The 21,646-nt window shown below is 48.0% G+C and overlaps 1 protein-coding gene across 1 annotated transcript in view; it reads right to left on the bottom strand.

Annotated features, from left to right (window-relative positions):
- Positions 1–2,151: 2,151 nt before the first annotated feature.
- Positions 2,152–21,646, bottom strand: part of PDHX (pyruvate dehydrogenase complex component X) — a 234,356-nt gene continuing 214,861 nt past the window's right edge. Inside the window, exons 10-11 of the mRNA XM_068260171.1 lie at positions 20,781–20,845; positions 2,152–2,443 (exon numbers count right to left, since the gene is read on the bottom strand). Of these exons, the coding sequence (XP_068116272.1) occupies positions 2,179–2,443; positions 20,781–20,845 (330 nt within the window). The 3' untranslated portion in view covers positions 2,152–2,178. The remainder of the gene's footprint in view (positions 2,444–20,780; positions 20,846–21,646) is intronic.

The following is a 21,646-nucleotide window of genomic DNA, read 5'->3' as shown; positions in this document are numbered from 1 at the left end:
TGGATAGGCTGCATTCTCAGGGATGTCACTGGTCTCTAGTGAATGGATAGGCTGCATTCTCAGTGATGTCCCTGGTCTCTAGTGAATGGATAGGCTGCATTCTCAGTGATGTCACTGGTCTCTAGTGAATGGATAGGCTGTATCCTCAGTGATGTCACTGGTCTCTAGTGAATCAATAGGCTGCATTCTCAGTGATGTCACTGGTCTCTAGTGAATGGATAGGCTGCATTCTCAGTGATGTCACTGGTCTCTAGTGAATGGATAGGCTGCATTCTCAGTGATGTCACTGGTCTCTAGTGAATGGATAGGCTGCATTCTCAGTGATGTCGCTGGTCTCTAGTGAATGGATAGGCTGCATTCTCAGGGATGTCACTAGTCTCTAGTGAATGGATAGGCTGCATTCTCAGTGATGTCACTGGTCTCTAGTGAATGGATAGGCTGCATTCTTAGTGATGTCACTGGTCTCTAGTGAATGGATAGGCTGCATTCTTAGTGGTGTCACTGGTCTCTAGTGAATGGATAGGCTGCATTCTTAGTGATGTCACTGGTCTCTAGTGAATGGATAGGCTGCATTCTCAGTGATGTCACTGGTCTCTAGTGAATGGATAGGCTGCATTCTTAGTGATGTCACTGGTCTCTAGTGAATGGACAGGCTGCATTCTCAGTGATGTCACTGGTCTCTAGTGAATGGATAGGCTGCATTCTCAGTGATGTCACTGGTCTTTAGTGAATGGACAGGCTGCATTCTCAGTGATGTCACTGGTCTCTAGTGAATGGATAGGCTGCATTCTCAGTGATGTCACTGGTCTCTAGTGAATGGATAGGCTGCATTCTCAGTGATGTCACTGGTCTCTAGTGAATGGATAGGCTGCATTCTCAGTGATGTCACTGGTCTCTAGTGAATGGATAGGCTGCATTCTCAGTGATGTCACTGGTCTCTAGTGAATGGACAGGCTGCATTCTCAGTGATGTCACTGGTCTCTAGTGAATGGATAGGCTGCATTCTCAGTGATGTCACTGGTCTCTAGTGAATGGATAGGCTGCATTCTTAGTGATGTCACTGGTCTCTAGTGAACGGATAGGCTGCATTCTCAGTGATGTCACTGGTCTCTAGTGCATGGATAGGCTGCATTCTTAGTGATGTCACTGGTCTCTAGTGAATGGATAGGCTGTATTCTCAGTGATGTCACTGGTCTCTAGTGAATGGATAGGCTGCATTCTCAGTGATGTCACTGGTCTCTAGTGAATGGATAGGCTGTATTCTCAGTGATGTCACCGGTCTCTAGTGAATGGATAGGCTGCATTCTCAGTGATGTCACTGGTCTCTAGTGAATGGATAGGCTGCATTCTTAGTGATGTCACTGGTCTCTAGTGAATGGATAGGCTGTATTCTCAGTGATGTCACTGGTCTCTAGTGAATGGATAGGCTGCATTCTTAGTGATGTCACTGGTCTCTAGTGGGTGGATAGGCTGTATTCTCAGTGATGTCACTGGTCTCTAGTGAATGGATAGGCTGCATTCTCAGTGATGTCACTGGTCTCTAGTGAATGGATAGGCTGCATTCTCAGTGATGTCACTGGTCTCTAGTGAATGGATAGGCTGTATTCTCAGTGATGTCACTGGTCTCTAGTGAATGGATAGGCTGCATTCTCAGTGATGTCACTGGTCTCTAGTGAATGGATAGGCTGTATTCTCAGTGATGTCACTGGTCTCTAGTGAATGGATAGGCTGCATTCTCAGTGATGTCACTGGTCTCTAGTGAATGGATAGGCTGCATCCTCAGTGATGTCACTGGTCTCTAGTGAATGGATAGGCTGCATTCTTTCTGGTGAAAAGATTTTTGTTCCTCAGATGAAAAAAAATATATACATATTTTTTTAAAAACCCAAATAAAAGGAAGCCAAGCTTTTTCTCATAAATTAAATTTATTTATTCACGTGGGAAAATGTTTGTTCGTTTGAGTTTGTCTCTACATTCCTCAGTTCAGTAACTCTTTCTATACAACAAGCATGGGCCCCCCTCACACCAGGGCCCATGGGAAGCACAGGGGCCCCGTTTACACCAGGGCGCATGGAAAGCAAAGCCCCCCCCCCCCCCCTCACACCAGGGCCCATGGGAAGCACGGGCCCGCCCCCCCTCACACCAGAGCCCATGGGAAGCACGCCCCCCCCCCCCCCCTCACACCAAGGTGCATCGGACGGGGTCTTCCAGGTTGCTCCGGAAACGTTCCAGGAACATCGACGCCAGACCATCGTCCACCAGACGCCCATCGCTGGACAACGTCACGTTCATCAGCTGCTTCTGGCGGATCTGGGGATTGCCATCCTCATCCTCCTCTACGGCCAGCTCCACCCGGCCGCGCCCGATCGCCAGGATGCAGGACTGCGGAGGGTTAATCACCGCGCTGAATCCGCTGATCCCAAACATGCCGAGGTTGGAGATGCTACGTAAATCATGGAGATAAAGCAGGAAAATAGTCATATTATTATGGAGCCTCAAGCAAGACTACCGATTAGGCAATCTGCAATAAATCTGCATGCAAGTTGTAATCATTTGGGTCCAAATCGACCATCTCTAATTAGGAGTATGGGATATTGGGGTGTAATTAACATTTCCTAATTCTAACATCCGATACAAAATTTTATCCTCTAGCAGCCAATTCATTAAGAGGCTTGCAAGTCATCCAAGACAATTTATTTTAGCACTTTTTTTTTTATTTATTTGTTACATTTCCCTGCTTCTAATTAGTGCTGCTGCAATGTGTAGTAATGGCCACTTGTCACTAGGGGGCAGTGTGAGACAATAACAGAGGGCTTCCGCTTTCAGTTTCTATACTTTCTGCTAGCAGAGAGAGATCAAAGCATTCCAAGAATTTACAGCACAAGGAGTTCTACCGACGGAGGGCAAAATCAGCGCACTTATCTCCAACCAGATAACTCTATTGAAGCTGCTATTAGGGTAAACCCAAAAGGTCCCCATGGATGACGTGATTTTCCTTGCTTGATCAACCATTCAATTGTTTAATCAGAACGGGTGAGAATTGATTATATTCCATTCTGCTTGATCCATGGAAATGGCGGACACCTTGTCGAATTAAACAATTCACTCGATCGGCCAGTATGGAAAATATCGGTCGGTCGTGAAGGAATTGGCTACTGATCACATGATTTTGAGCGACACAGAATGGATGTTTGGTGTCATGGAGACACAACATCCTTCAGCTCGACTGGTGAAGGAGAGTTGCCAGGACCTCTCTTGCAGTGTGTGGGCCACTAGTCAATCGCCAAATAAAGTCGATCGCTTAATCGCTCGGTGGAAATCAAGTAATGTATGGGTACCTTTAACCTCCCTATGAAATGTCAAACGCCGGCCCATGGGCCAAATCTGTCCCTTAGAGCCATTACATTTGGCCCCTAAGTGGTTTCCTCACTTTGCATTATATTTGGGCCACTCTAGACCACTAGGGAAGCTTTATTGGAGGTGAAGCCCTAGAGCACCAGGGAAGCAATATGGGGGAGGTAGGGAAAACACTGTCTAGTGTCTATGAGGACCTCTAGAAAGCGAGGAACTGTATAGGGGTTGAAGGGGAGCCACTAGACACCAGGTAACTGTATAGGGGAGGGTGGGAGGACCACTAGACACCAGGTAACTGTATAGGGGAGGGTGGGAGGACCACTAGACACCAGGGAACTGTATAGGGGAGGGTGGGAGGACCACTAGACACCAGGGAACTGTATAGGGGAGGGTGGGAGGACCACTAGACACCAGGGAACTGTATAGGGGAGGGTGGGGACCACTAGACACCAGGGAACTGTATAGGGGAGGGTGGGGACTACTAGACACCAGGGAACTGTATAGGGGAGGGTGGAAGGACCACTAGACACCAGGGAACTGTATAGGGGAGGGTGGGAGGACCACTAGACACCAGGGAACTGTATAGGGGAGGGTGGGAGGACCACTAGACACCAGGGAACTGTATGGGGGTTGGAGGGGAGCCACTAGACACCAGGGAACTGTATAGGGGAGGGTGGGAGGACCACTAGACACCAGGGAACTGTATAGGGGAGGGTGGGAGGACCACTAGACACCAGGGAACTGTATAGGGGAGGGTGGGAGGACCACTAGACACCAGGGAACTGTATGGGGGTTGGAGGGGAGCCACTAGACACCAGGGAACTGTATAGGGGAGGGTGGGAGGACCACTAGACACCAGGGAACTGTATAGGGGAGGGTGGGAGGACCACTAGACACCAGGGAACTGTATGGGGGTTGGAGGGGAGCCACTAGACACCAGGGAACTGTATAGGGGAGGGTGGGAGGACCACTAGACACCAGGGAACTGTATAGGGGAGGGTGGGAGGACCACTAGACACCAGGGAACTGTATAGGGGAGGGTGGGAGGACCACTAGACACCAGGGAACTGTATAGGGGAGGGTGGGAGGACCACTAGACACCAGGGAACTGTATAGGGGTTGGAGGGGAGCCACTAGACACCAGGGAACTGCATAAGGGATGGAGGGGAGTCATTAGACACCAATGTACTGTATAAGGGAGGGAGGAGGACCACTTGACACTGGGGAACTGTATAGGGGAGCGAGGAGGACCTCTAGACACCGAGGAACTGTTTAGGGGTTGGAGGGGAGCCATTAGGTGTCGTGGCCGGATTTGTGGAAAGGCCCCCAAAGCCCAGGACTAGGGCGACAAAATTTGCTACTGTTTGTGGGGCGGGTGACAGACTAACTGCACCTGTCACCCTCCTCCATGATGTGGCCGAGGCTGTTAGCTGAGCTGCCCACAACTGCCCGCCCCGCTGGCCGCTTTGCTCTGACTGCGTGTGAAGTGAGCAGAGCAGGCGGAGGCGGCTGCGGTAGCCTGGCTACGAGGAGGAGGTAGCCGGAGTACTGAGGAGGAGATCGGAGGCGTGCACACCGGCAATGGAGTGATGTTGCCTGGACTCGAGTGAGTCTGCCTGCCTGCACCAGTGGCAGCCAGTAGGCAGATTCTCGCTCCTGAGTCCCAGGCAGTTCAGGCTCCAGGCTTCCAACTTAGTGGAGGCAGGGACAGCGTGCAGATCTTGCAGCAGGGCGCACGCTGGCAATTATAATATCTTCCACTGAAGTGACTGTGGGTGTGAGTCCCATGAGCACAGTGCAGGCCAGGAGACTGTAGATGGGAGGTCTCGCGTTGCCGCTGGGGCTGATGGATGCTGCATGAGAGCCCCAGGGCACAGGCACCGAGGAGAACAAGACCCCCTTCCCTATTTATCTGCTGAGCACATCCCTGGCTCCAGCTTTTAGCGTCTGCACCCTGCCTGCACTCTGTAAGTGAAAGTGAACATCATAAGCTGTGCCTGTGTAGTGTGTATGCTGCCGATGCTGCCCAGCTTCCTCTCCTCCTCAAGTTACATGACACTATTCTACCTCTGTCCCCCGTGACTTTAGCCTTAGCTAGATATCTTTCTCCCCTTTGCTATTTAGCACTCAGCAGCCTCTGTGTCAGCTATCGTCCTCCCAGGTCAGATGAGGTCAAAGGTCTTGCAGCTGCCGTGCTGCTGGAGCTGACATTGCAGCGTGTGGAGGAAGGAGATAGCTTTAGTATGATTCTGTGTCCCCCTCATTTCCCCTGTCTCTCTCTCTCTCTCTCCCGGCCCCTCTCTCTTTCTCCCCATCACTCTGCCCCCCTCTCTCTCTGTCCCTCTCTCTCTTGCCCCCCCCCCCCTCTCTCTGTCTCCCCCCTCTCTCTCTGCCCCTCACTCTTTCTCCCCATCACTCTGCCCCCCTCTCTCTCTGTCCCTCTCTCTCTTGCCCCCCCCCCCTCTCTCTCTCTGCCCCTCACTCTTTCTGCCCCTTTTTCCCCCCACCTCTCTCTCTTTCTGCCCTTCTTTCTCCCCATCACTCTGCCCCCCTCTCTCTCTGTCCCCCCTCTCTCTGCCCCTCTTTCTCTTCTGTCCCTCTCCCTCTTTCTCCCAGTCTCTCTCTGCTCCCCCTCTCCCTGTCTCTCTCTCTCTCTGCACCCCTCTTTCTACCCATCTAAATCTGCACCACCTCTTTTTCTCCCTGCCTCTCTCTGCACCCCTCCCTCTTTCTCTCACCCTCTCTTTCTCCCCATCTCTCTCTGCTCCCTCTCACAACACACACATATATATGCACACATCATACACACATATTCAACATTATATCCACATCGCACACATACACTCCACGCATATACAAGTATCACGCATATACTGCATATATCTGCACACATCAAACACATACCATACATACACACACATCACTCACACACACAATTTTATTTCCTGACGCACTTTTAGGAGAGTGAATTCTCCCAGAGTAAAACAGAATGCCCCCGGGAGAGAACATTGAATCATTCTAACTTACGATTTCTAAATCTCACACCGGAGCACTAGAGCATAATGTGTATGTGCTAATTTTTGACATGTGCCATATGTGTCGCTGGTCGCAGTGGATCCTGTAAACATGTAAGTTCTGTCTGGGGTACATAGAGATCTATGCTGCTGTACAGGCAACATAGCTTATAGTAAAGGGTGTTGCTACCTCTAGTGCTGCTGTTAGAAATATACTTTTGCAGCCTCCCAGGGGGCAATATATTTTGCTTTTATTGTGGAGGAATGTTTCTGTTTGGCAGCGGTAATTGGTGAGGATGTTAATAGTTCGAGAGGGCGGTTGATGACCGTGGGCCTTGGGTGGTAAAAAGTACAAATCCGGCCCTGGTCGTGGCTGGATAGTGTACTGGTTAAGGGCTCTGCCTTAACCAGGGTTCGAATCCTGGCTAGGTCAAGTACCTATTCAGTTCAAGGCAAGACTTCCTAACACTGCAGGGTGGCCTCTTGAGCGCGTCCCAGTGGCTGCAGCTCTTGAGCGCTTTGAGTCCGACAGGAGAAAAGCGCTATACAAATGTTCGGATTACTAGACACCAGGGAACTGTATGGGGGTTGGAGGGGAGCCACTAGACACCAGGGAACTGTATAGGGGAGGGTGGGAGGACCACTAGACACCAGGGAACTGTATAGGGGAGGGTGGGAGGACCACTAGACACCAGGGAACTGTATGGGGGTTGGAGGGGAGCCACTAGACACCAGGGAACTGTATAGGGGAGGGTGGGAGGACCACTAGACACCAGGGAACTGTATAGGGGAGGGTGGGAGGACCACTAGACACCAGGGAACTGTATAGGGGAGGGTGGGAGGACCACTAGACACCAGGGAACTGTATAGGGGAGGGTGGGAGGACCACTAGACACCAGGGAACTGTATAGGGATTGGAGGGGAGCCACTAGACACCAGGGAACTGCATAAGGGATGGAGGGGAGTCATTAGACACCAATGTACTGTATAAGGGAGGGAGGAGGACCACTTGACACTGGGGAACTGTATAGGGGAGCGAGGAGGACCTCTAGACACCGAGGAACTGTTTAGGGGTTGGAGGGGAGCCATTAGGTGTCGTGGCTGGATAGTGTACTGGTTAAGGGCTCTGCCTTAACCAGGGTTCGAATCCTGGCTAGGTCAAGTACCTATTCAGTTCAAGGCAAGACTTCCTAACACTGCAGGGTGGCCTCTTGAGCGCGTCCCAGTGGCTGCAGCTCTTGAGCGCTTTGAGTCCGACAGGAGAAAAGCGCTATACAAATGTTCGGATTATTATTATATATTGTTATTAGACACCAGAGAATTTTATAAGGGAGGGAGGGGGACAGAAGGTTGGCCTGCGACTTGGCCTCAGTGTTCTATTTCGGCCCACTTTGCATTTGAGTTTGACACCCATGCCTTAGACTGATGCTGGCCCATCTAGGAATCTAGAAATGCCATCCTAGTCACAAATACAAATATCTGTAAAGGGATGACAAGGCGGTGGAAGCAATAGGTGAAGAAGGAGAACAACAACAAATCATTGACATGAATAGACGAGGAATGTGTGATATCAGCGCTATGAGTCACAGACAGAGCAGATAAGGTCCTCAGCAGGGTCACCGATCCCGGAATCAGGAAATATGGGCGCCTGCGGCTAATAGACTGGATGCCCCATATGCGCCAATGCAAAATATTGGTTTTTGGGCTCCAAAAAGCGGAAATTTGGGTGCCCAATAAATAGCGGGTGCCGGAACTGTCCAACTGAAATTTTTTCAATTGGAGAATTATTGTTTTGAAATTCGTTTTCACAATTCTCAGTTTGTAAATTATTGTTTTTGAATTTTTTTTTATCATTTTGAAATTTCTTTTGAGAATTTTTTTGTGAATTATTTTTTTGAAATGGTCTTAGAAATGTATCTTTTTTTGTATTAACGTTATTTGCAGCGGAGGAAGGGAGTATTAGTGTTAGGAATCAGGAAGGGGGGTCTTGAGGTTAGGCACCACCAGGGGGGGGGGGGGGGGTCTTAAGGTTAAGCACCTCGGGGTCTTAGGGTTAGGCACCACCAGGGGGGGGGGGGCTGTCTTAGGGTTACGCCCCACCAGGGGGGTCTTAGGGTTAGGCACCACCAAGGAGGTCTTATAATGAGGCACCACCGGGCACTACTATAGAGAACACTGAGCGGATTGTTCAGAAACAGCCTTATCAGTCTGCAGACAGACGGTACACACGCACTACTGTCAGGAGAACGCCCGCCCAGCAGGAGGGTCTGATGGACCTGTTGTTCTCTATAGTAGTGCGTGTGTACGCACCTATAGGGTTAGGCACTACCAGGGGAGGTCTTAGGGTTAGGCACTACCAGGGGAGGTCTTAGGGTTAGGCACTACCAGGGGAGGTCTTAGGGTTAGGCACTACCAGGGGAGGTCTTAGGGTTAGGCACTACCAGGGGAGGTCTTAGGGTTAGGCACTACCAAGGGAGGTCTTAGGGTTAGGCACTACCAAGGGAGGTCTTAGGGATAGGCACTACCAGGGGGGGTCTTAGGGTTAGGCACTACCAGGAGGGGTCTTAGGATTAGGCATCGGTAGAGGGAGGGTTCTGTGTAAGAGTAGGGTTAGGTTTAGTTGTACTAAAATATCGGTAATAGTTACCAATATTTTACCATCCTCATTAGGCCTGTAAATATTTTTTAGTTTTCATTGTGATAGATGATATTTTGCAATTTTGGTTTCACCCGGCGCCATTTTTAATACCGTTACGTTATCATATTTATTATTGTATCTCAGATAAAGAAACAATAAAAACATTGTTATAGACAATATTTTACAATTCTGTCTGTTTTTCTGAAACCCTTATTTCATGTAGGCCATGGATCTCTGGTGCCCTTATGTAATGTAGGCCACGGATCTCTGGTTCCCTTATGTAATGTAGGCCACGGATCTCTGGTTCCCTTATGTAATGTAGGCCACGGATCTCTGGTTCCCTTATGTAATGTAGGCCACGGATCTCTGGTTCCCTTATGTAATGTAGGCCACGGATCTCTGGTTCCCTTATGTAATGTAGGCCACGGATCTCTGGTTCCCTTATGTAATGTAGGCCACGGATCTCTGGTTCCCTTATGTAATGTATGCCATGGATCTCTGGTGCCCTTATGTAATGTAGGCCACGGATCTCTGGTTCCCTTATGTAATGTAGGCCACGGATCTCTGGTTCCCTTATGTAATGTATGCCACGGATCTCTGGTGCCCTTATGTAATGTAGGCCACGGATCTCTGGTTCCCTTATGTAATGTAGGCCACGGATCTCTGGTTCCCTTATGTAATGTAGGCCACGGATCTCTGGTTCCCTTATGTAATGTATGCCACGGATCTCTGGTTCCCTTATGTAATGTATGCCACGGATCTCTGGTTCCCTTATGTAATACATGCCACGGATCCCTGGTGCCCTTATGTAATGTAGGCCACGGATCTCTGGTTCCCTTATGTAATGTATGCCACGGATCTCTGGTTCCCTTATGTAATGTAGGCCACGGATCTCTGGTTCCCTTATGTAATGTATGCCACGGATCTCTGGTTCCCTTATGTAATGTAGGCCACGGATCTCTGGTTCCCTTATGTAATGTATGCCACGGATCTCTGGTTCCCTTATGTAATGCAGGCCACGGATCTCTGGTTCCCTTATGTAATGTAGGCCATGGATCTCTGGTTCCCTTATGTAATGTAGGCCACGGATCTCTGGTTCCCTTATGTAATGTATGCCACGGATCTCTGGTTCCCTTATGTAATGTATGCCACGGATCTCTGGTTCCCTTATGTAATGTATGCCATGGATCTCTGGTTCCCTTATGTAATGTAGGCCACGGATCTCTGGTTCCCTTATGTAATGTATGCCACGGATCTCTGGTTCCCTTATGTAATGTATGCCATGGATCTCTGGTTCCCTTATGTAATGTATGCCACGGATCTCTGGTTCCCTTATGTAATGTATGCCATGGATCTCTGGTTCCCTTATGTAAAGTATGCCACGGATCTCTGGTTCCCTTATGTAATACATGCCACAGATCTCTGGTTCCCTTATGTAATGTATGCCACGGATCTCTGGTTCCCTTATGTAATGTATGCCACGGATCTCTGGTTCCCTTATGTAATGTATGCCATGGATCTCTGGTTCCCTTATGTAAAGTATGCCACGGATCTCTGGTTCCCTTATGTAATGTATGCCACGGATCTCTGGTTCCCTTATGTAATGTATGCCACGGATCTCTGGTTCCCTTATGTAATGTATGCCATGGATCTCTGGTTCCCTTATGTAAAGTATGCCACGGATCTCTGGTTCCCTTATGTAATACATGCCACGGATCCCTGGTGCCCTTATGTAATGTAGGCCACGGATCTCTGGTTCCCTTATGTAATGCATGCCACGGATCTCTGGTTCCCTTATGTAAGGTAGGCCACGGATCTCTGGTTCCCTTATGTAAAGTATGCCACGGATCCCTGTTGCCCTTATGTAATGCAGGCCACGGATCTCTGGTTCCCTTATGTAATGTAGGCCACGGATCTCTGGTTCCCTTATGTAATGTAGGCCACGGATCTCTGGTTCCCTTATGTAATGTATGCCACGGATCTCTGGTTCCCTTATGTAATGCAGGCCACGGATCTCTGGTTCCCTTATGTAATGTAGGCCACGGATCTCTGGTTCCCTTATGTAATGTAGGCCACGGATCTCTGGTTCCCTTATGTAAAGTATGCCACGGATCTCTGGTTCCCTTATGTAATGTATGCCACGGATCTCTGGTTCCCTTATGTAATGTATGCCACGGATCTCTGGTTCCCTTATGTAATGTATGCCACGGATCTCTGGTTCCCTTATGTAATGCATGCCACGGATCTCTGGTTCCCTTATGTAATGTATGCCACGGATCTCTGGTTCCCTTATGTAATGCAGGCCACGGATCTCTGGTTCCCTTATGTAATGTATGCCACGGATCTCTGGTGCCCTTATGTAATGTAGGCCACGGATCTCTGGTGCCCTTATGTAATGTATGCCATGGATCTCTGGTGCCCTTATGTAATGTAGGCCACGGATCTCTGGTTCCCTTATGTAATGTAGGCCACGGATCTCTGGTTCCCTTATGTAATGTATGCCACGGATCTCTGGTGCCCTTATGTAATGTAGGCCACGGATCTCTGGTTCCCTTATGTAATGTATGCCATGGATCTCTGGTTCCCTTATGTAAAGTATGCCATGGATCTCTGGTGCCCTTATGTAATGTAGGCCACGGATCTCTGGTTACCTTATGTAATGTAGGCCACGGATCTCTGGTTCCCTTATGTAATGTATGCCACGGATCTCTGGTGCCCTTATGTAATGTAGGCCACGGATCTCTGGTTCCCTTATGTAATGTATGCCACGGATCTCTGGTGCCCTTATGTAATGTATGCCATGGATCTCTGGTGCCCTTATGTAATGTAGGCCACGGATCTCTGGTTCCCTTATGTAATGTAGGCCACGGATCTCTGGTTCCCTTATGTAATGTATGCCACGGATCTCTGGTTCCCTTATGTAATGCAGGCCACGGATCTCTGGTTCCCTTATGTAATGTATGCCACGGATCTCTGGTTCCCTTATGTAATGTATGCCATGGATCTCTGGTTCCCTTATGTAATACATGCCACGGATCCCTGGTGCCCTTATGTAATGTAGGCCACGGATCTCTGGTTCCCTTATGTAATGCATGCCACGGATCTCTGGTTCCCTTATGTAAGGTAGGCCACGGATCTCTGGTTCCCTTATGTAATGTAGGCCACGGATCCCTGTTGCCCTTATGTAATGTATGCCACGGATCTCTGGTTCCCTTATGTAATGCATGCCACGGATCCCTGGTGCCCTTATGTAATGTATGCCACGGATCCCTGGTTCCCTTATGTAAAGTATGCCACGGATCCCTGTTGCCCTTATGTAATGCAGGCCACGGATCTCTGGTTCCCTTATGTAATGTAGGCCACGGATCTCTGGTTCCCTTATGTAATGTAAGCCACGGATCTCTGGTTCCCTTATGTAATGTAGGCCACGGATCTCTGGTTCCCTTATGTAATACATGCCACGGATCTCTGGTTCCCTTATGTAATGTATGCCACGGATCTCTGGTTCCCTTATGTAATGTAGGCCACGGATCTCTGGTTCCCTTATGTAATGTATGCCACGGATCTCTGGTTCCCTTATGTAATGCAGGCCACGGATCTCTGGTTCCCTTATGTAATGTAGGCCACGGATCTCTGGTTCCCTTATGTAATGTAGGCCACGGATCTCTGGTTCCCTTATGTAATGTATGCCACGGATCTCTGGTTCCCTTATGTAATGTATGCCACGGATCTCTGGTTCCCTTATGTAATACATGCCACGGATCCCTGGTGCCCTTATGTAATGTAGGCCACGGATCTCTGGTTCCCTTATGTAATGTATGCCACGGATCTCTGGTTCCCTTATGTAATGTAGGCCACGGATCTCTGGTTCCCTTATGTAATGTAGGCCACGGATCTCTGGTTCCCTTATGTAATGCAGGCCACGGATCTCTGGTTCCCTTATGTAATGTAGGCCACGGATCTCTGGTTCCCTTATGTAATGTATGCCACGGATCTCTGGTGCCCTTATGTAATGTAGGCCACGGATCTCTGGTGCCCTTATGTAATGTATGCCATGGATCTCTGGTGCCCTTATGTAATGTAGGCCACGGATCTCTGGTTCCCTTATGTAATGTAGGCCACGGATCTCTGGTTCCCTTATGTAATGTATGCCACGGATCTCTGGTGCCCTTATGTAATGTAGGCCACGGATCTCTGGTTCCCTTATGTAATGTATGCCATGGATCTCTGGTTCCCTTATGTAAAGTATGCCATGGATCTCTGGTGCCCTTATGTAATGTAGGCCACGGATCTCTGGTTCCCTTATGTAATGTAGGCCACGGATCTCTGGTTCCCTTATGTAATGTATGCCACGGATCTCTGGTGCCCTTATGTAATGTAGGCCACGGATCTCTGGTTCCCTTATGTAATGTATGCCACGGATCTCTGGTGCCCTTATGTAATGTATGCCATGGATCTCTGGTGCCCTTATGTAATGTAGGCCACGGATCTCTGGTTCCCTTATGTAATGTAGGCCACGGATCTCTGGTTCCCTTATGTAATGTATGCCACGGATCTCTGGTTCCCTTATGTAATGCAGGCCACGGATCTCTGGTTCCCTTATGTAATGTATGCCACGGATCTCTGGTTCCCTTATGTAATGTATGCCATGGATCTCTGGTTCCCTTATGTAATACATGCCACGGATCCCTGGTGCCCTTATGTAATGTAGGCCACGGATCTCTGGTTCCCTTATGTAATGCATGCCACGGATCTCTGGTTCCCTTATGTAAGGTAGGCCACGGATCTCTGGTTCCCTTATGTAATGTAGGCCACGGATCCCTGTTGCCCTTATGTAATGTATGCCACGGATCTCTGGTTCCCTTATGTAATGCATGCCACGGATCCCTGGTGCCCTTATGTAATGTATGCCACGGATCCCTGGTTCCCTTATGTAAAGTATGCCACGGATCCCTGTTGCCCTTATGTAATGCAGGCCACGGATCTCTGGTTCCCTTATGTAATGTAGGCCACGGATCTCTGGTTCCCTTATGTAATGTAAGCCACGGATCTCTGGTTCCCTTATGTAATGTAGGCCACGGATCTCTGGTTCCCTTATGTAATGCATGCCACGGATCTCTGGTTCCCTTATGTAATGTATGCCACGGATCTCTGGTTCCCTTATGTAATGTAGGCCACGGATCTCTGGTTCCCTTATGTAATGTATGCCACGGATCTCTGGTTCCCTTATGTAATGCAGGCCACGGATCTCTGGTTCCCTTATGTAATGTAGGCCACGGATCTCTGGTTCCCTTATGTAATGTAGGCCACGGATCTCTGGTTCCCTTATGTAATGTATGCCACGGATCTCTGGTTCCCTTATGTAATGTATGCCACGGATCTCTGGTTCCCTTATGTAATACATGCCACGGATCCCTGGTGCCCTTATGTAATGTAGGCCACGGATCTCTGGTTCCCTTATGTAATGTATGCCACGGATCTCTGGTTCCCTTATGTAATGTAGGCCACGGATCTCTGGTTCCCTTATGTAATGTATGCCACGGATCTCTGGTTCCCTTATGTAATGTAGGCCACGGATCTCTGGTTCCCTTATGTAATGTATGCCACGGATCTCTGGTTCCCTTATGTAATGCAGGCCACGGATCTCTGGTTCCCTTATGTAATGTAGGCCATGGATCTCTGGTTCCCTTATGTAATGTAGGCCACGGATCTCTGGTTCCCTTATGTAATGTATGCCACGGATCTCTGGTTCCCTTATGTAATGTATGCCACGGATCTCTGGTTCCCTTATGTAATGTATGCCATGGATCTCTGGTTCCCTTATGTAATGCAGGCCACGGATCTCTGGTTCCCTTATGTAATGCATGCCACGGATCTCTGGTTCCCTTATGTAATGTATGCCACGGATCTCTGGTTCCCTTATGTAATGCATGCCACGGATCTCTGGTGCCCTTATGTAATGTAGGCCACGGATCTCTGGTTCCCTTATGTAATGTAGGCCACGGATCTCTGGTTCCCTTATGTAATGTAGGCCACGGATCTCTGGTTCCCTTATGTAATGTATGCCACGGATCTCTGGTTCCCTTATGTAATGCAGGCCACGGATCTCTGGTTCCCTTATGTAATGTAGGCCACGGATCTCTGGTTCCCTTATGTAATGTATGCCACGGATCTCTGGTTCCCTTATGTAATGTATGCCATGGATCTCTGGTTCCCTTATGTAATGTATGCCACGGATCTCTGGTTCCCTTATGTAATGTATGCCATGGATCTCTGGTTCCCTTATGTAAAGTATGCCACGGATCTCTGGTTCCCTTATGTAATACATGCCACGGATCTCTGGTTCCCTTATGTAATGTATGCCACGGATCTCTGGTTCCCTTATGTAATGTATGCCACGGATCTCTGGTTCCCTTATGTAATGTATGCCATGGATCTCTGGTTCCCTTATGTAAAGTATGCCACGGATCTCTGGTTCCCTTATGTAATGTATGCCACGGATCTCTGGTTCCCTTATGTAATGTATGCCACGGATCTCTGGTTCCCTTATGTAATGTATGCCATGGATCTCTGGTTCCCTTATGTAAAGTATGCCACGGATCTCTGGTTCCCTTATGTAATACATGCCACGGATCCCTGGTGCCCTTATGTAATGTAGGCCACGGATCTCTGGTTCCCTTATGTAATGCATGCCACGGATCTCTGGTTCCCTTATGTAAGGTAGGCCACGGATCTCTGGTTCCCTTATGTAAAGTATGCCACGGATCCCTGTTGCCCTTATGTAATGCAGGCCACGGATCTCTGGTTCCCTTATGTAATGTAGGCCACGGATCTCTGGTTCCCTTATGTAATGTAGGCCACGGATCTCTGGTTCCCTTATGTAATGTAGGCCACGGATCTCTGGTTCCCTTATGTAATGTATGCCACGGATCTCTGGTTCCCTTATGTAATGCAGGCCACGGATCTCTGGTTCCCTTATGTAATGTAGGCCACGGATCTCTGGTTCCCTTATGTAATGTAGGCCACGGATCTCTGGTTCCCTTATGTAATGTATGCCACGGATCTCTGGTTCCCTTATGTAATGCAGGCCACGGATCTCTGGTTCCCTTATGTAATGTAGGCCACGGATCTCTGGTTCCCTTATGTAATGTAGGCCACGGATCTCTGGTTCCCTTATGTAAAGTATGCCACGGATCTCTGGTTCCCTTATGTAATGTATGCCACGGATCTCTGGTTCCCTTATGTAATGTATGCGACGGATCTCTGGTTCCCTTATGTAATGTATGCCACGGATCTCTGGTTCCCTTATGTAATGCATGCCACGGATCTCTGGTTCCCTTATGTAATGTATGCCACGGATCTCTGGTTCCCTTATGTAATGCAGGCCACGGATCTCTGGTTCCCTTATGTAATGTATGCCACGGATCTCTGGTTCCCTTATGTAAAGTATGCCACGGATCTCTGGTTCCCTTATGTAATGTATGCCACGGATCTCTGGTTCCCTTATGTAATGTATGCCACGGATCTCTGGTTCCCTTATGTAATGTATGCCACGGATCTCTGGTTCCCTTATGTAATGCAGGCCACGGATCTCTGGTTCCCTTATGTAATGTAGGCCACGGATCTCTGGTTCCCTTATGTAATGTATGCCATGGATCTCTGGTTCCCTTATGTAAAGTATGCCACGGATCTCTGGTTCCCTTATGTAATACATGCCACGGATCTCTGGTTCCCTTATGTAATGTATGCCACGGATCTCTGGTTCCCTTATGTAATGCAGGCCACGGATCTCTGGTTCCCTTATGTAATGTAGGCCACGGATCTCTGGTTCCCTTATGTAATGTATGCCATGGATCTCTGGTTCCCTTATGTAAAGTATGCCACGGATCTCTGGTTCCCTTATGTAATACATGCCACGGATCTCTGGTTCCCTTATGTAATGTATGCCACGGATCTCTGGTTCCCTTATGTAATGTATGCCACGGATCTCTGGTTCCCTTATGTAATGTATGCCATGGATCTCTGGTTCCATTATGTAATGCATGCCACGGATCTCTGGTTCCCTTATGTAATGTATGCCACGGATCTCTGGTTCCCTTATGTAATGTATGCCACGGATCTCTGGTTCCCTTATGTAATGTATGCCATGGATCTCTGGTTCCCTTATGTAAAGTATGCCACAGATCTCTGGTTCCCTTATGTAATACATGCCACGGATCCCTGGTGCCCTTATGTAATGTAGGCCACGGATCTCTGGTTCCCTTATGTAATGCATGCCACGGATCTCTGGTTCCCTTATGTAAGGTAGGCCACGGATCTCTGGTTCCCTTATGTAATGCATGCCACGGATCTCTGGTTCCCTTATGTAACGTATGCCACGGATCTCTGGTTCCCTTATGTAATGTAGGCCACGGATCTCTGGTTCCCTTATGTAATGTAGGCCACGGATCCCTGGTGCCCTTATGTAATGTATGCCACGGATCTCTGGTTCCCTTATGTAATGCATGCCACGGATCCCTGGTGCCCTTATGTAATGTATGCCACGGATCCCTGGTTCCCTTATGTAATGTATGCCACGGATCTCTGGTTCCCTTATGTAATGTAGGCCACGGATCCCTGTTGCCCTTATGTAATGTATGCCACGGATCTCTGGTTCCCTTATGTAATGCATGCCACGGATCCCTGGTGCCCTTATGTAATGTATGCCACGGATCTCTGGTTCCCTTATGTAATGTAGGCCACGGATCTCTGGTTCCCTTATGTAATGTAGGCCACGGATCTCTGGTTCCCTTATGTAATGTATGCCACGGATCTCTGGTTCCCTTATGTAATGCAGGCCACGGATCTCTGGTTCCCTTATGTAATGTAGGCCACGGATCTCTGGTTCCCTTATGTAATGTAGGCCACGGATCTCTGGTCCCCTTATGTAATGTATGCCACGGATCTCTGGTTCCCTTATGTAATGCAGGCCACGGATCTCTGGTTCCCTTATGTAATGTAGGCCACGGATCTCTGGTTCCCTTATGTAATGTAGGCCACGGATCTCTGGTTCCCTTATGTAATGTATGCCACGGATCTCTGGTTCCCTTATGTAATGTATGCCACGGATCTCTGGTTCCCTTATGTAATGTATGCCATGGATCTCTGGTTCCCTTATGTAATGTAGGCCACGGATCTCTGGTTCCCTTATGTAATGCATGCCACGGATCTCTGGTTCCCTTATGTAATGTATGCCACGGATCTCTGGTTCCCTTATGTAATGTAGGCCACGGATCTCTGGTTCCCTTATGTAATGTATGCCATGGATCTCTGGTTCCCTTATGTAATGTATGCCACGGATCTCTGGTTCCCTTATGTAATGTAGGCCACGGATCTCTGGTTCCCTTATGTAATGTATGCCATGGATCTCTGGTTCCCTTATGTAAAGAATGCCACGGATCTCTGGTTCCCTTATGTAATACATGCCACGGATCCCTGGTGCCCTTATGTAATGTAGGCCACGGATCTCTGGTTCCCTTATGTAATGCATGCCACGGATCTCTGGTTCCCTTATGTAAGGTAGGCCACGGATCTCTGGTTCCCTTATGTAATGTATGCCACGGATCCCTGGTGCCCTTATGTAATGTATGCCAAGGATCCCTGGTGCCATTAATGTATGCCAAGGATCCCTGGTGCCATTAATGTATGCAACTGATCCCTGGTGCCATTATTTAATGTATGCCACTGATCCCTGGTGCCCTTATGTATGCCACAGATCTCTGGTGCCCTTATTTAAAGGAATACTATCAATACCCAAGTATTTTAAAATGACAATGTACAAATAATGTCTTAGTAGCTGTGTTAACATTTTCCTACTTTTCATGTTAAATATCAGAGGCAAAAGCTTTAATTGATTGTGTGTAGATTTTAGCTACGTTTGGAATGTCTCATTGGCATTTGGCAGAGGTATGAATCTGTAAGAATCTCTGCAGTCTGACATGCTAAAAACAGTGTAATATTGAAGCAGGTTATTTGAAAACAGGTATCAGGTTTCACACACACAACAGTATTACAAATGGTTATGTTGCACAAAGATACATTTCCTCTGCTCTCTGTAAGAGAAAGCTCTGCCTAACTCCAACTGAGCTCTCTGCACACAGAGTTAACTGATACACTCTGTGAGGGGATTTCCCCCCTCCCCTTATGGCTGAGTCTGCCATCAGAAAAATATGAAAGGAATTAGATAACAGTAATCAAATAGATAAGCAGTGAAATGTATACACCAGTACTTAGCAGCACTTCCCAAACATGTTCTATCTCAATTGAAATAAACATGTTAATTGATAGTGTCCCTTTAATGTATGCCACGGATCCTTGGTGCCCTTTATTTAATGTATGCCATGGATCCCTGGTGCCCTTATTTAAAGTATGCCACGGATCTCTGGTTCCCTTATGTAATGTATGCCACAGATCTCTGGTTCCCTTATGTAATGTAGGCCACGGATCTCTGGTTCCCTAATGTAATGTAGGCCACGGATCTCTGGTTCCCTAATGTAATGTAGGCCACGGATCTCTGGTTCCCTTATGTAATGTAGGCCACGGATCTCTGGTTCCCTTATGTAATGTATGCCACGGATCTCTGGTTCCCTTATGTAATGCATGCCACGGATCTCGGGTTCCCTTATGTAATGTATGCCACGGATCTCGGATTCCCTTATGTAATGTATGCCACGGATCCCTGGTTCTCTTATGTAATGTATGCCACGGATCTCTGATTCCCTTATGTAATGTATGCCACGGATCTCTGATTCCCTTATGTAATGTATGCCACGGATCTCTGATTCCCTTATGTAATGTATGCCACGGATCCCTGGTTCCCTTATGTAATGTATGCCACGGATCTCTGGTTCCCTTATGTAATGTAGGCCACGGATCTCGGGTTCCCTTATGTAATGTATGCCACGGATCTCTGGTTCCCTTATGTAATGTATGCCACGGATCTCTAGTTCCCTTATGTAATGCATGCCACGGATCTCTGGTGCCCTTATGTAATGTATGCCACGGATCTCTGGTGCCCTTATGTAATGTATGCCACGGATCTCTGGTTCCCTTATGTAATGTATGCCACGGATCTCTGGTTCCCTTATGTAATGTATGCCACGGATCTCTGATTCCCTTATGTAATGTATGCCACGGATCTCTGATTCCCTTATGTAATGTATGCCACGGATCTCTGATTCCCTTATGTAAAGTATGCCACGGATCTCTGGTGCCCTTATGTAATGTATGCCACGGATCCCTGGTGCCCTTATGTAATGTATGCCACGGATCTCTGGTTCCCTTATGTAATGTAGGCCACGGATCTCGGGTTCCCTTATGTAATGTATGCCACGGATCTCTGGTTCCCTTATGTAATGTATGCCACGGATCTCTGGTGCCCTTATGTAATGTATGCCACGGATCTCTGGTGCCCTTATGTAATGCATGCCACGGATCTCTGGTTCCCTTATGTAATGTAGGCCACGGATCTCTGGTTCCCTTATGTAATGTAGGCCACGGATCTCTGGTTCCCTTATGTAATGTAGGCCACGGATCTCTGGTTCCCTTATGTAATGTATGCCACGGATCCCTGGTGCCCTTATGTAATGTATGCCACAAATCCCTGGTTCCCTTATGTAATGCATGCCACGGATCCCTGGTTCCCTTATGTAATGTATGCCACGGATCTCTGGTTCCCCCGGTGGCCGCCTTGTTCTCAGTCCCGCCTCCGCCGTGTCTCAGTTATTTGCGCGTACCTGAATGATCCTCCTTGATATTCTTCCGGTAACAGTTTCCCATTTCTTGCTTTCTGTGCCAAAACCTTCAGGAGGAGAAGAGAGAGAGCGGTAAGCAGACTCTCACATTAACCAAAACTCTACAGCAACCAGAAACTAGATCCAGGCCTGGCAGGACGACAAGAGGTAATTCTACAGTAAGTTGTGCAGTAATCAAGCCGTGCTACATTATAACTATCTTCATTTGTTGTTATTGTATTTCACCATAAATACAGAGCTTATGCAGCGGCTATAGTATGAGGTATAGAACAGTATTAGTGTGGCCTATTTTTAGTTGTTCTTAAAAGACCACTATCACAAAAAAAGTAGGTAGTTAAAATCAGACAGAACAGACAGGTTTTGGGCCAGTCCATCTGCTCGTGGGGTATTTCTCAGGGGTTTCTTTGTTTTCAACAGCATTTTCTGAACAGTTACACTTTGCAAATGCTGTTCAGGAAATGCTGTTGAAAACAAAGAAAACCCCATGAGGAAATGGACTGGCCCAAAACCTGTCAGTTCTGTCAGATTTTAACTGCCTACTTTTTTTGTGTTAGTGGTCCTTTAAAAATGAACTTTATCCAAGGATTGAACTTCATCCCAATCAGTAGCTGATACCCCCTTTCCCATGAGAAATCTATTCCTTTTCTCAAATGGATCAGCAGGGGGGTCTGTGTGGCTGATATTGTTGTGAAACCCTCCCACAGTGTGATGTCAGGACCATGGTTCTGGCAGTTTCCTGTCTGTGAGCCGTGTTGCATTGCGGGAAAGAATATCGGTTTCCAACTACCAAGCATGCAGTGTCTCCCTCTTTGCATAGAACTCTCAGAAACAACATTCTGCAGAGATCA

Source organism: Hyperolius riggenbachi, chromosome 11, assembly GCF_040937935.1.
Source record: "Hyperolius riggenbachi isolate aHypRig1 chromosome 11, aHypRig1.pri, whole genome shotgun sequence".
Lineage (NCBI taxonomy): Eukaryota > Metazoa > Chordata > Amphibia > Anura > Hyperoliidae > Hyperolius > Hyperolius riggenbachi.
Note: the sequence above shows the minus strand (reverse complement) of the source record. Positions and strands in the feature narration are given on the sequence as shown.